Source organism: Marmota marmota, unplaced genomic scaffold (assembly GCF_001458135.2).
Source record: "Marmota marmota marmota unplaced genomic scaffold, marMar, whole genome shotgun sequence".
NCBI classification, from domain to species: domain Eukaryota; kingdom Metazoa; phylum Chordata; class Mammalia; order Rodentia; family Sciuridae; genus Marmota; species Marmota marmota.
In genome coordinates this window covers 19,004,570-19,019,240 of record NW_026000101.1, presented here as the reverse complement: position 1 = coordinate 19,019,240, position 14,671 = coordinate 19,004,570, and the positions used below count along the sequence as shown (strand labels likewise).

The 14,671-nt window shown below is 42.9% G+C and overlaps 1 protein-coding gene across 2 annotated transcripts in view; it reads right to left on the bottom strand.

Moving 5' to 3' along the window:
- Positions 1–2,132: 2,132 nt before the first annotated feature.
- B4galt1 (beta-1,4-galactosyltransferase 1) overlaps positions 2,133–14,671 on the bottom strand; it is a 29,252-nt gene continuing 16,713 nt past the window's right edge. For both annotated transcript variants that reach the window (XM_048783513.1, XM_015492454.2), the window contains exons 3-6: positions 10,469–10,656; positions 7,567–7,689; positions 5,311–5,415; positions 2,133–5,090 (exon numbers count right to left, since the gene is read on the bottom strand). In XM_048783513.1, the coding sequence (XP_048639470.1) occupies positions 4,958–5,090; positions 5,311–5,415; positions 7,567–7,689; positions 10,469–10,656 (549 nt within the window). In that variant the 3' untranslated portion in view covers positions 2,133–4,957. The remainder of the gene's footprint in view (positions 5,091–5,310; positions 5,416–7,566; positions 7,690–10,468; positions 10,657–14,671) is intronic.

Here is a 14,671-nt window from a genome sequence, read left to right as displayed (position 1 = left end):
AAAATATTTTTAAAAAGGGCTGGGAATGTGGCTCCGTGGTTAAGCACCCCTGGGTTCAACCCCTGGTACCAAAATAAAATGAAAAAAATAAATAAACAAACAGAGATAAAGAGACAAAGTCATTTACTCAAAGTCACAACTAATAAGAGGCAGTGGCAGGATTTGAACCCAAGTCTTTTAGTTTTTCATAAGCACATGCCAGGCATGTCATATATGTTAGTGCACATGCATCTGTGTGGATGTGTGTGTTTTTGAGGAGGGAAGGGTGAAATTGCTTTTCCCTCTGGTCTTTTAACCCAGATCTTATAGTTGCAAACCCTGTGTGACACTGCAATTTAATAAGAAACATATACTTTGACTTTGACTTAATTTTCTGGCACAGAGTTTCTAAAATCCTTATAATTTCCTGAGCTACAGGGGTGCTAGAAGAATCTTCTGTTCTAATATTTGGTCTTTGACCCTGGTTCCTGATGCAGAGCTCCCAATCCCTTGCAATTTCCTGAGTGATAGGAGTGTCTTTTGTTCTAGTTAGGTGACCCTTGGTGGGCTCCTGGATGGGGGCTAGTCACCAGAAAGATCAAACCATGATTAGAGCTTGAAATATTCAGCCCCCTCCTCCCATATTCTCCAGGAAGGAGAGAGGAGCTGAAATTTGGGTAGATTACCAATGGCCAAATGTAATCAACTATACCTACATGATGAAGCCTCCACAAAACCACAAAAGGACAGGATTTGGAGAAGCTTCTAGACAGCCCACATGGGGAAACGCCTGAGGGTGGTGCACCTGGAGAAGGCACAGAAGGCCCTTTCCTTCCCACAGGGCCTGCCAAATGCATTTCTTCATCTGGCTGTTTGTTGGTATCCTTTGTAATAAACTTTATAATAAACCAATAAACATAAATGTTTCACTGGGTTCTGGGGGCCATCCTAGCAAATTAATTGAATTCAAGGAAGGACTCCTATGACTATGGGAACCCCAATCTGTAGGTGGCTAGTCAGAAGCACAGGCCACAACCTACTACTGGCTATTGGCATTGAAAATAGTAGTATGTGGCTGCCTATCAGATTCACTATGGAATCTAACTGTAGGTACATTGTGTCACAGTAAGTTATCCTGTAGGATACCCAGCTGGTGTCCACTGAATTAATTGCTTGCTGAAAGGGAGAAATTCCCACACATCCGGTGTCAAAAATGAAGTGTAGAGAGCAGTGGAGTATGAGATGAAAAGGAAAAAAAAAAAATTATAAGTCAATACTAAAAAAAAATTTTATAAGACAAAATTTTATAAGACAATACTACAACCAAAGGACCAGAGGCATCTGTTTGACAGTCAGATCTGAACCTTGACCATTTCTGCTCAGGGCTGAGGCAAGCAGGCAGGGATCCCTCCAGTAATTACATAGATGAATAGAGACAGCCAAATGGCCCTGGGATGGCCACAGGAATCTACCCTGCTAACTCCTATTTCTTACCTGACACTCAGAGTCATAGTTTCATCCATCAGAGCCTGCAGCTCCCTCAGCCTGACAACAGGGGACACCTGTCCTACACACTTGTTTCTTCTGGCCCAGGGCCATCAAGAAGGAGGCATCTGGGACACTTACTATCTCAATTGCTAGGGTGATAATTAAGACTTTAGAGCCTCTGGTTAAATTTCCTGGGGCTGACAAGAAACCTTATTTTGGATAATACCATTTAAGTTACCCTACAAACACTTTGGCAAATGGCTCTGAGATCTACATCTGAACTTTCCTGGCCTTTGCTGAAAAAAAGGAGAATGTGACCAGAGAACTGCTAGGGGAAATTCTGTTTTGAAATGGATACTACTAGATTCTATAAAGTGAGTACCTATGAGGTAGGTGTCAGTCATTGGTTTAGATATATCATCTTCTAAGTTTTAAAAAGTCTCAATATTATTAGTCCCATTTCCAGATAAGAAAATGAAGCTCAAATGGGAAAACTTCTGATTTCAGGGAGGTGTGTATACCCCAACTCTGCCCTGCTACCATGATACCAGTGCGCAAGGCAGACGCGGGCAAGGCATATGTCTGCTTTCTTCAGATTCTCCCAGTAGGCAGCCCCAGCTCAGGAAGAACCCAAACCCCTTAAATCAGAAGAGAAACCACCATAATTACAAAGATAGGGTCATTTATTCATGTTATATTATTGGATTTCAAAGGCAAAAATACAGTTGTTTGTTCGGAACACCAAAATCAGATACAGCCTCTCCCAGTGGTAAATAGAAGCATTTGCATACATGGAAAAGCAAAGTACACAGCACAACAGGTCTTTAGAATATGAAAACTGTCATCCTGGCTGTGTAGGACAGCCCATACCCAGCCCCAGGGGTAACAGAGACCCTGCCCAGGCTGAAGGCAAGCACAGCATTTCCTTTACTCTCCTGTGACACTTCTGCCCTCTGATCATCCCTAAAGGCCATTTGACACAGGATCACTAGCCACAGGATTTACAGACTTAAAGAAAGGCACAGCATGACAACTCATGGTGGTAACTCCCAGGTGAAGGAAATTCTCCAGAACCCTCAGCCCTGGAGTCTCAGGGGAGAACAAAGGACACCATGCAAGGCAAACATCGAGGCCTAACTATGCCTCTGGTAATGCCTTTAGTCTGGAGGGAGAAGGGATGAGGCTCAGAGCACTGGACGGTCAGCATGTGTGTGTGTGTGGTGGGGGAGACAAGAGAAGCAAATTTTCCATTGTTTCTGAGAATGAAACACATACTTGATATGGATGAAAATGTAACAGGAAGAAAAGAAGAGGGGGGGAGGTGGAATTTTGTTCAAGAGTGAAGGAAGTAACAAAGAAGTAGCCACTCAGAGCATTTGTCTCCTTTTTCTTAAGGCACTTTGGAAGAGTCAGGTTCTGGAAACAGAAAAGACCTCTCTGCATTTCCCAAAAAACTCTCAGTACAATCAGTCTCAGTTTTAATAATTTCCTTATTAAGGCATGGGGAATGACAAGGAATACTTTTTGCATAGCCCAGGTGCTTCTGCAGAGGAAGGTAAGTTCTAACACATACAAAGGTGTCTGGGAAAAAAAAAAAAGTTAGCATCTGAGATGCTAAAAACGATAAAGGCACAGGTAGGATAGGGCCAAGCATAGCTCAGCCTCCAAACTCAGGGCAGGTATCCAGGAGGGCAATGCTTGAGGTCCTGGCTGCCACTAACAAAGGGCTCAACCCTGGCAACTAAACCTTAGGACCTCAGCCCAAGCTGGACCTGGCAAAGGCCTCTATGGTAGGAAGTGCCTCTTGCCGTCTTACCCAGGTGACTACACATCCCCCCAGCAGAGGCCTGCATTCCTGAAAGACTCCCCTGTGGATTAACCTCATGGGGGTGGGAGCACCTGCTAAAACCCTGAGGGGGGATAGGAGGCTTTAGGCACCAGAGTTCTCAGGAGGAGACAAGGTGTGGGTTCAGATGAACTTTCTAAATTTCTAATTAAAAGGCACAGTCATTCTGGAGAATGAATAGTCTGTTTGACCCTGAGTGCCACAGGCAAGTTTTGGGGAGCAGGCAAGAGGCAAGGAATGAAATGGGAGAGGAAGGAAAGAAGGGCAGTGTAAGAGAGGCAGGGGAAGGAGGAGGAGAACCAGTAATGCAGGGTGGGACAGGGAGTGTGGTGGCAGAGGCTCTCAGAGGCCGCCCTGCCAGAACAGAAGGTCCCTCCAGCTGGGGTGGAGCTAAGGGATGGTAAACAACCTGACTGCAGTTTTTTACAGTCCCACAGCCTAGGGCCCTGAGGGGTCTGTCGGAGGAGGCTGAGGTTCCCTCCGCCCAGCCCACCTGGGGAGGGTGGGTGGGGTAAGGAGTTCTGTCAGGTAGGCAGAGGCTGACTCCCAGGTCTTTGCACTAGAGGTCTGGCAGGATAATGCTGACTGGGAGGTGTAGCCCTCAGCAAGAGACTGAAGGTGATTTTGCTCTTCATAAAACCTGGCCTGCCAGCTAAATCAGAGGCCCATTTGAGGCCATAACAGCATATATAATCCCCGCCCAATCCCACCCCCCAAAATGCTCAATTTCCTCCCTATATTTAAAATACCACAATAAAAATACATAGGAAATTCAAGTTTACATAGCATCCCCAGAAAAATAAATTGTCATGACTTAACACTAAACAGCTATGCAAATTTGGATCAACACAAAATCATGCTAGATCATAATTAGAACTCAATTTTTTTTCTTTCTTTAAAATACAAGCTGCTTAAAAAAAAAATCTTTACATTCAGAAACCAGACAATCTGGAGATAGGCCACTGTAAGTGAGAACACCCAAGGTTTCGCTCTGATGGCTAAAGTTACCTTGGAATTCACACATTAGCAGGACAAAAGGTTCAAGGCTCAAGTTTAAAAATTCTTTTGCTAAGACACACACACACACACACACACACACACACACACACACACAGTGATTGTAATAGTTGCATACCACTGAAAAGAAATGGGGTGGATAACATGAAACTGGTTGAAATTTTGTGTTTTCTGTTAAAACATTGTTCAAAAATATATCAATCCAATTTCAGCAGCAGTTTCTAATTTTTCATGAAGTAATTCATGTAATTCACCACAATTTAAAGCAAAAATTCTTACCCATTTCACAATTTAGCCATTTTATCAGTGGGAACAAGCCACACAGTCTACAAATTCTGAACTGTGCACAGTTCTGACTCTTTGGGGTGTCACTGTGAAAATGTCAAGAAGCACCCAAATGCTGACAGTCTACACTGACAAACACCTTGTACAGCTAAGAAGTCATATGCCGAGCCAAGTTGGGGGCAAAATATTCCACTTGTCCTGGTCATCTGGAAAGGCATCTGAATGATGAGTGAGGGGACCTATCACTCAGATTGTACAAATGAGAGGGACCAGCCCAGCAGACTGGCCGAGAAACAGCAGAGGTCTCTGGCCATTTTCACGTCCTTAATTTGTACCAAGATGCTAGCTTGGTGTACCGATGTCCACTGTGATTTTCGTATACAATGGGTATCTCTGTACGTCCAACACATGGTAGGTAAGTGAGTTCAAACCATCAAAGCGCATTGTATCCCTTGTGTGTGCAATTCGGTCAAACCTACAAGGAAAGAAAGGAGAAGGTATCAAAACAGAAATCTTAAGAAAAAAACTATTTTCATCTGTACTTTTCCTCCATACCCTCTTTCCCACTTGACCCTGCCCAGACTGAATGCCTCTATTTCCCTGCAGGCATACAACCCTCTCCAGAGCATAAGTCCTGCAGCCTGTCCCATCCTAAAGTGGGGAGAAGACAGAATTGAAATGAATACAGAACGCACCTCTGAGGGTTGGGTTCATTTTTCTTGTCTCTCGAGTGGCGGATCATGCGACACCTCCCGATCACAGCATTTGGGCGAGATATAGACATGCCTCTAAAAACTAATCTGCAAAGAGCAAAGGGACAAGTCATTAAGACAGAGGAGCCATAAGGCTTGGGTCTGATAGTCCCAGCTGTGAGACTGTTGCCCCATCTGTCAGCTCTGCTTGCTATTCTCACTCAGCCCAAACCCCAGCATCACGACAAGACCCAGTCCAGCAAGACACTAGTTTAAATTCAATCCTACTCCTTGTTCTTTCACAACTGGTTCTACAGTGTGTGGGGCTGCCTAGCATATACCAACATTGAGGGTATCTGCCCTCACAGAATTTCAGTGTGGATACTTAGAACCTGAGGCCTTTGGTGACAGGCCAGAAGTGAGAAGGGGAATGTAGGGTCAAGGGGTACAGAGGAAGAAATAACCAAGTGAGGCAGCAGAGCCAAGTTGTGAGGATGAAGAGGTGTGTGTCGGCCAGAGCGGTTTGGGCAGCCAGGACAGCACTGGCAAGGCACAGAGCTGAGAGCAAGTATAGACCTAAGATTTGCCCTCAGTGAACAAGAAAAGCTTCCAGAGACTACTGGAAAGAGTAAGGGCTAGGAAGTGACAGGTGGTGAGACTGAAAAAAAAAAGGGGGGGGGCAAAGGCTAAATCATGGAGGCCTCAGAGCATACCAAGGAACAGTACCACTGCCTAAACGTTACAATGTGCAGCATTCCCCAAATGGTTTTGACTGTGGTGAAACCTCTCTGGTGCATATTTTAAAAGAATAGAAGAGCAGAGAACATGACTAGAGGCAACCAGAACAGGGTGGAAGAATCTTGAGTTGGTCCAGGGGAAAAGAATGAGGACCAAAAATTGAAGCCTTAACAGTACAGTACCAAGGTTAGAATCAGGACTGGCTGATCCTGGATGACTAACAGCATTCTAGCCCTGCTTTCTTCTAAGTGTGGATCCTAGGGACATAGCAAGAAGGTCTGTAATTTAGCTGCTTCACACACTGAGATCCTTCTAGTCCTACCAGCTTAGAGTAGCAGTATTTTATGTTCTCTCTGCCCCCAATCATCCTGACCTTTCAGCTGTGGTGTCCTGTCAGCCCAGTATACTACCATAGCAGTCCAGAGTGACTGCCCAGGTGTGGCTCTGTGGAAGCAGGTTTGTTTTTGTCTGGACCCTGTGTGCAGGTCTTTGGTGTCTGCTTCCCTAGGCCTGCCTGGCACAATGCTGTGCAATAGATGCTCAATATGTGCATGCTTAGGAGCCAGTCTTCAAACTCTAAAACTGGAGTTCTCGTCAAGGCTATTGTGTGAAAACTTGGGTCTATGTCAAGTTTTCACACAATGGAAACCTTGAATGATGTGGGTGTTGCTTTGACAGACAACATCTGTGAAATCAAATAAATGTATTCCAATTCAAGAAAGCTAGCTGTACCTCGATATATTCTTTTTTCTTTTTTTTTTAGTTATAGTTGGACACAACACCTTTATTTCACTTGTTTATTTTTTTATGTGGTGCTGAGGATCGAACCCAGGGTCTCGCACATGCGAGGCGAGAGCTCTACCGCTGAGCCACAACCCTAGCCCCTCGGTATATTCTAATATCAAACTCAGTGACAAGTTCAGACTGGCTCCCAGAAGGAGCTGATAGGCAAGACTGAAGGCTCTTTATCAGGGAGGATTGAGCAGAGTGTAATTTTAAATGCCTCTGATAGATGTTTTTTTACTTGCAATAATAACTGCAGGATAAAGGTCTATTAGTTTAAAAGAGCCCTGGGATGTACATGGGGCAGGACTGGCCATGGTATGACAGCTATGTGACAGGTGGGTCTATAGAAGTTCATCGGATTACTTTTATCTTCTCTATGGTAATAGTATTCCAAATAAAGATGCAGCAGCAAAGATTCTGTGAGGAAAATCAGGATTCTTCCCAAGGAAAATTGTTTCCCATTGAAAGCAGACCACAATGACATGCTGTTTTTCATTTTACATTTTCCAAGGCTAATCCAAAAATCTTGGCTCATTTTTTTCTAAAGATCCTGATAAGTACCTATAGGATCTATAAGTACCTATAGGATCTATAGTAACATAAATCTAAGCATCTCGGCTGACTGGGGACTACAGTCCACCTGAGGGTCAATCCTTGAAGAATAACCAAGCACAGGTTCAAAAACCGGAAGTGAAGATTCACAGGAGAGAAAGAGATCTAAGGTGTGACTATTACCTGTTAAAGATGTCATCATCTTCTCCTCCCCAGCCCCAGTAATTATTAGGAAATCCATTGATGGTCAAAAACTGTTGTTTACTTAGAGCAGAGACACCTCCAAAATACTGAACATAAGGTAGGCTGTGAAGAAAAAAAAAAAAAACAGAGGACCCATGTGGTTAGTAAGCCTTGACATTCCTGAAAGAAAGCTTGCTGAATTAATGCTTTAAAAATTACTTTTTATTTTTTGACAGGAGATTTGTGAGGGTTTTCTTCTTCTTCTTCTTCTTTTTTTTTTGCAGTTCTGGGGATTGAACCCAGGGTCTCACACATGCTAGGCAAGTGCTCTACCACTGAGCTACAACCCCAACCCCTCTGCCCTGTTTTGATTTTACGTCAGGGCTCACATTATTCTAAGACACAGGTATCAAAACACAAAATCTTCCTTTTTCTAATAATAGTGCTGTTTATGTGGTTATCTAGAAACCAGTCAGTGACAAGAGTGGGCATAAGCCTAATTCTTCCACTGTGGCTCAGGAATCTGCTTTCTATGTGTCCTGCTCTTACAAGAAGTCCTTATTCGGAATCCTGAATCTGAGATTGTTTTGAAGTCTCCCTATGCCTACTCTATCATGCGCCCCTTCCCACAGGCTCCTATCTACCAATCTAGTGTTCACTCTTTTAAAGGCATACTGCTTAAACACTAATCCTAACAGCTGAGGCGCCTTTTCTGGAAATTTGCCCAAATAAAATTTTCTTTGAAATTTCTACTTTATCACAACTTAGCAAAATGCATAACAATAAATCTACTTTTATATTTCCAAGTAGTAGGGCATCGGGGCTCTCATCCTTCCTTACCTTTTTATATTTCAATATTTCAATGGTTATGAACACTGGACTCCCAAAGGACACAGAATAAGCACTGATGAGAAAGATCAAGAATCAGGACATGACTCAAAGGCCATACAAAGGCCTTCCTGTGGGTCTACCAAATGGTTCAGTCTGTGCTCTCAATCTTAAGATTCTTACTAGACTCCAAAGAGGACTAAAAGCCATCACATAAATTAAGAAAAACTCCAGCTCAGACTTTGAAGGAAGTCACCCAAACCATATAGAACAGTGTGAATTCAAGATATAACTATGATTGTCAAATACATTCAGGAATTCTGACCACAAGTATCCACAAGCAAAGATTCTTAATAAGTTGAAGGTAATTTATTTGTAATTAGGTGTCATCACTTAGAGGCCAAGTCATCCATCTACCTTTTGGCATACCTTACACTACTGTCCAACAGCAGAGGTGTCCAGACCAATAGGGTGTTTTGATAATCACTGTTTTTACAAAAATGGATTCTTAGTTACCTCAGTGGAAGTATACATAGAGTTGATAAGCTTTAGTTTTGCTGCCTTTGCTGATTTCTCTTACCTACCTGCTCCATCCCCCAAACCTGACTGGTTCTCTGTAAACCAACATGGTGCTATGGAAAAGAACTGGGTGATCACTTGGGCCCCATTCTGGAAGAACAAGATGTGTCAGGGGATGAATCTGTGTATTTCAAAGAGAGGAAAATACACAGAAAGGGAGGGACAAAGGGAGGACCCGAAGTGATTATAGCAGAGTCAGAAAATGATATTCCATTTACTTTCCTTCAGCATATTTAGCACCTGAATAGCTTTGATCTGGGGCAGACCTATATATACCCCCAGCCTTAATGGCCCCAAGCCAGGGAGGGTAGGAAAAAGGATGAGAACAAAATGAATCTGACAGAAAGTAGTTGTATCTTCACAAAGGACCTGCTGCCTGCACAGCCCAGTTTCCACTGGTTTTTGGCCTAAAATAGGGGTACCTAACATTCAGGGTACCCTGCAGCATACCTTCCTGGGGCGTCATGTCTACTTAAAGCAAAGAAGGGACAGGTTATGTTAGTCAACTTATGGGTGATTTAAAAGAATTTTATATTAATACAAATATGAATAAATTGAGTGATAAAAGGCATATTTATTTACTTTTAAAATAGAACAATGGACTACAAGGTCACATTTCGCATGTCAAAATGCTTTGGATTATACCCTTGCCCCTGGGGACAGGTATCACTGGCCTCATCAGTAGAGGCATTTTGGTGGAAAAGTTTGGGCTCCATGCTTAAGCAGAAGCATGTGCACTGTTGGGAAACAGAATCATGTTCCTTCTTAAAGTGCCAAGAAATTCTGCTGAGGCATCCAACCTCAAAAATTCAGTGGTGGTGATGAGGGGATTATTTCGATTTGCTTTCCAAACTGTGTGGGGGCAGGGAAGAACAAAAAAAGAAAACCTAGCAACTGTTTGGGGCCTAAAGATAAGAGTTATCCCAAACATTAAAAACTCTTCTGAGGGGTGTGCAGGTGGGGGTGGGGTGGGGGCTAGGGTTGTGGCTCAGTGGTAGGGCGCTTGCCTAGCACGCATAAGGCACTGGGTTCCATCCCCAGCACCACATACAAAACCTAAATAAACAAAATAAAGGTATTGTGAACATCTACTAAAATATTTAAAAAACTAAACTAAAAATATTTTTTGAAAAAACTGTTCTTGGGGCTAGGATTGTGGCTCAGTGGTAGAGTGCTTGTCTCACATGTGTGAAGCACTGGGTTTGATTCTTAGCACCACATAAAAAATAAATCAATAAAATAAAGGTATTTGTCCATCTACAATTTAAAAAATTAAAAAATAAAATAAATAAATAAATAAATAAACTGTTCTCATCTGCATACACAGAGATTATAGGCATTTCTGGATTGCTTTTTCCTTCTCAAATGATAACTGACTCTATGCCTAAAAAGCTGTCATTTCTCAGAGACAGCGTACTCCTTCAGAGCCTAGAGAAACTGTATTTCTTAGCCAACATATAAGAGTTTACTGCACACTCTGGCGAATATCTCTTACCTAAATCCAAACTTGTCCATTGCAACTGAAATGTGCCGTGGCTGTGGGAAACACCTGTAGGCATTGTGGTCATCCATCGGAATGAGGTCTACATCACTAAACACAAAGCAGTTGTAGTCATAGTCCTTCAGGGCTTCTTGAAAACCAATATTGAGGAGCTTTGCGCGATTGAACATGGTATCTCCAGCCTGGTGCAGAAACAAAGAAACTGATATCAGAGGCCATAAGACCTGTGTGCAAAACATTCACAGGGACAGGTGACTTGTCTGCTACACGTGGTCATTAGTCAACTCTTGGACCTCATTTTTTTCTGCCTTTACTTCAGAAATCCACCCTGAATGCCAACCCTGTCATTCAGCAATCCCACTTGTAGAGTTTACCATGCAGAAAGACTTGCATGTATGCAAATACCTGAAAAATACACAGTGTGCAACGCAGAAGACTGCAAACATCCCTAGGGAACTGGTTAAGTAAGTTATGGTGCAAACATATGATGGAATAGAGCTGTTAAAAAATAAGGAAGCTCTAAAACAAAAGGTAAAACAGATGTATCATTTATATATTTTTTGCATACATCATACCACAAATAGGTTAACTCAAAGAAAGATAAACAGGAAATTGGTGACAGTTGGAATTTTTCATTTCTACCCTCTTTAACTAAGGTTTGATTACCAATCATGTGCCTTTAATGTGTCCACCAGTCACTAAAGTAAACACCTGAGAAACATGGTGAACCTAACTCAACCTCTGCCCTCACAGTGCTCATAGTGTAGGATAGGAAGCAGTCTGATATACACCATGACAGAATCAGAAGGTATGAGAGAGAAGGTCACTGGGGTCCAGAGCACCAAGTGGTACACGAGTAATTCATATTTTATTGACTTGTTTATTTTCAGTATCCCCCACTGGAATGTAAGTTCAAAGAAGGGTAGAATCTTATGTTCTTTATTCACATGTGTCCCACTGTCATATAATAAGAGCTCAATCAATAGTTGTTGGTTGGCTACATGAATGAATGAATGATAGATGGATGGATGGATGAACGGATTTCAACATACAATGGCAAATGGCAACCCTTTCAGGGAAGATCCAACCAAAGAGGGGGCGGTCCTGCTTGTACCAATTCTTATGGCCTCAGATTAGTAGGGACAGTCCCAGCACTGCAGCCATCATCCCTCATACTTAGCAGTTCACAAAGTCCTCCAATACATGTGCTGTCATTCTGACCTCACAATACCACCATGAGGAAACAATGGCCTAACACTTTGGAATCCTCACTTACTACTTTTCCCCATTATCTTTTGGGATCAACAAATAAGGGTCCTCTCCTTTGGGAAGAAAATGTCCCACAAGGACTTGAAGTCATTACGTAATCTCAAAAGTGCGACGTGTAAAATCTCTCCACACATGGGAAAGAGTACTTGGAAACCAGTACTCCACATGCTGCCTGTGTGTGCACAGAGTGCACTCATGCCCCACTGCTGTTCAGCATCAGACAGGTAACTCAGAAGCAAACATAGAAAGACAGATACCAGGAAGTCAGAAAAAGAAGCCAAGAGAATAGTAAATGAACTAAGAAAACATGATACACATAAGAACGCCTTTCTTCAGCTCCTGACAAAGCTTTCCAACCATTCGTGGTGAAAGGAGAAGGCTGCGCCCAAGGCACACTGCCTGACCAGGTAAGAGTCAATTTGGAATTTAGGGCCCAGCTAATTCAGTACTGGTTATGAGGCAAAAAGAAGTTCATGTTTAGAAACTGCATATGAAAACAATGGAGTTATTGAAATTATTGTTATAAAACATACTGCCAATATTCACTAGAAGAATATCATATCAGGTAAGTGTTCCTAAATTCATGGCATATCAATTATCTTGACAGTTCTATAAACACCCTTGCCCCCCTCAACCAGGCTTACTTTTTTTGAATATGAAGCTCCCCTGACCACTTTTTTACAAGTGAACAGGAAGTATTCCCACAAAGTTTTTTATACCTGTGGAAAAGACTCCAAGGCTGGCTGCTCAGCTCATGCCATGCCTGTTTCTCTTGGTACACTCTCCCAAAACTGGTGCAAGGGGCCTCTTGATGGCCATCTCTGTACCACAGGGCCTGCTGGCCAAGACGGCTTTTTTTTTTTTTTTTTAATCAGATACCTAATAGAGATTGAACTAAGCAAACTTTCCTTCTTCAGAACTAAAAATTTGGAACCATGAAAGAGCACCCTGGGGCCAAGTCCCATGAACAATGGCGACCTGGAGAAGCCCAAGAAGACCTTCCTCTGCCCCTTTTCCCTATCAGTGCCCTAACTGCTCCTTCAACTCAGAAGAGCACCCCAGCATCTGGCCCACGCTTAGAACTGGTCAGGCAATTTTCCAAAATAACCTGAATTACACATTGTTTCTCCAATCCTCTCAGTATGGCCTCATCTGAATAAACCAGGAAGAGAAGAAGTACATAGTGCATTAGTGGGTACTATTTTCTACCTGGGCCCCTAGGAACACCAGATCTATAGAAGAGTAGATGAGGAAAGAGTGTTTTCCTCTTTCGTGGAATTCCAGAAAAAATGAAACATTGAGTACTCACTGTTCATGACAAGAAAGACAAGCCTGGCAAGCCCCACCTCATCTTCCCCAGGGGTGGGAAGATCCCGAGCCTCATTCCCTCCTGTCCTTACCAGGCATATTCATTCTCTACATCTGCTATTTCATTCACTTAAGTGCACATTTATCAGGCACCTATTGTGAGGCCTCATCAAATATTAAAGTGTGACAAATGCACACATTTTTATCCCAGGAACACCAGCTTCTTCACATTAGCTAAGTAACTTTGGGCATATTACACCTCTAAGACTTAGTTTCTTATTTTATGTCATGGGGATTGTATTAAATGAGACAACACATGGTGACAAGTTAGCTACTATCACAACACCATCCACCTTGAACCATCAGTCCTTTCAAAATGCCTCTCAAGGATCCAATGTGGAGACTCCACCTTTTCTGGTGTTCACTCATGTCCTTCCTAACCAGCTTCAAGATTCTTCCCCCAAATCCTGTTTTTCTGATGGAGAGTTTCAAAAACGGATTAAGGCTTAAGTTAATAAGTCTGTGGCTCACATGATTAATCTTCAACAGCAGAAGAAAGTCAGGAACCTTTAGAGATCTGTGAAATGCATGGAAATTCATACTTGGTGAAAAGGAGCCAGCACTGGGAGCAGGTGTCATTTTAAAGCCCAGATTTTTTGGGGTGGGGTGGGGTGGGATGGAGGTACCAGGGATTGAACCCTAACCACTAAGCAACATCCCCAGCACCCCTGCTTTTTTTAAAAAAAAAGAGAGAGAGAGAGAGAATTTTTTTAGTTTTCGGCAGACACAACATCTTTGTTTGTATGTGGTGCTGAGGATCGAACCCGGGCTGCACGCATGCCAGGCGAGCGCGCTACTGCTTGAGCCACATTCCCAGCCCCTAGCGTACCTGTTTTTTAAAATTTTTTTAAATTGTCAATGGATTTTATTTTGTTTACTCATATGCAGTGCTGAGAATCCAACCCACCCAGTGCCTCACACATGCTAGGCAAGCACTCTACCACTGAGCCACAATCCTAGCCCCAATCCAGGCCCTTTTTATATTTTATTTTGAGATAGGGTCTCCCTAAGTTGCTGAGGTTGGTTTTGAACTCACAATCCTCCTGCCTCAGCCTCCTGAGCTGCTGGGATTACAGGTGTGCACCACTGCCCCTGGCAAAGCCCCAGATTTTAAAGGTGGGTTTTCACCTTATATTGGTAGACAAGATTTATAGTTATCCTTTCTTTCCAGGGCAACTGGTTGCTCTTAGAGGGAGAAGACAAGGAAAAAAAGGCAGGGGATAATCTAAAATCCCCAAATAACTGAGCACAGGCCATTGCAGAATGAGACCAAACTCACAGGGTGGGTGTGGGAGGGAGAAGACAGTTCTAGGAGCAGAGAAGTCCATTGCATGGTGAGAAAATTTGTAAAGGCTCTGAAGAAAAGAGAGCATTCAAGGAACTACAAGAAAATCAGAATGGGTGAAGCCAGAATGATACCTGAAGGTAGAGGTGGACCAAATCATAGGGTTGGAGGCAAGCTGGGCACTTGCTAAGGTACTTAGTCTTTATCTTTATTTAGGTAATAGAGAGCCTTAAAGAATAATTCCATATCAAGGAGGGATTTGTGCTTCAATCCAA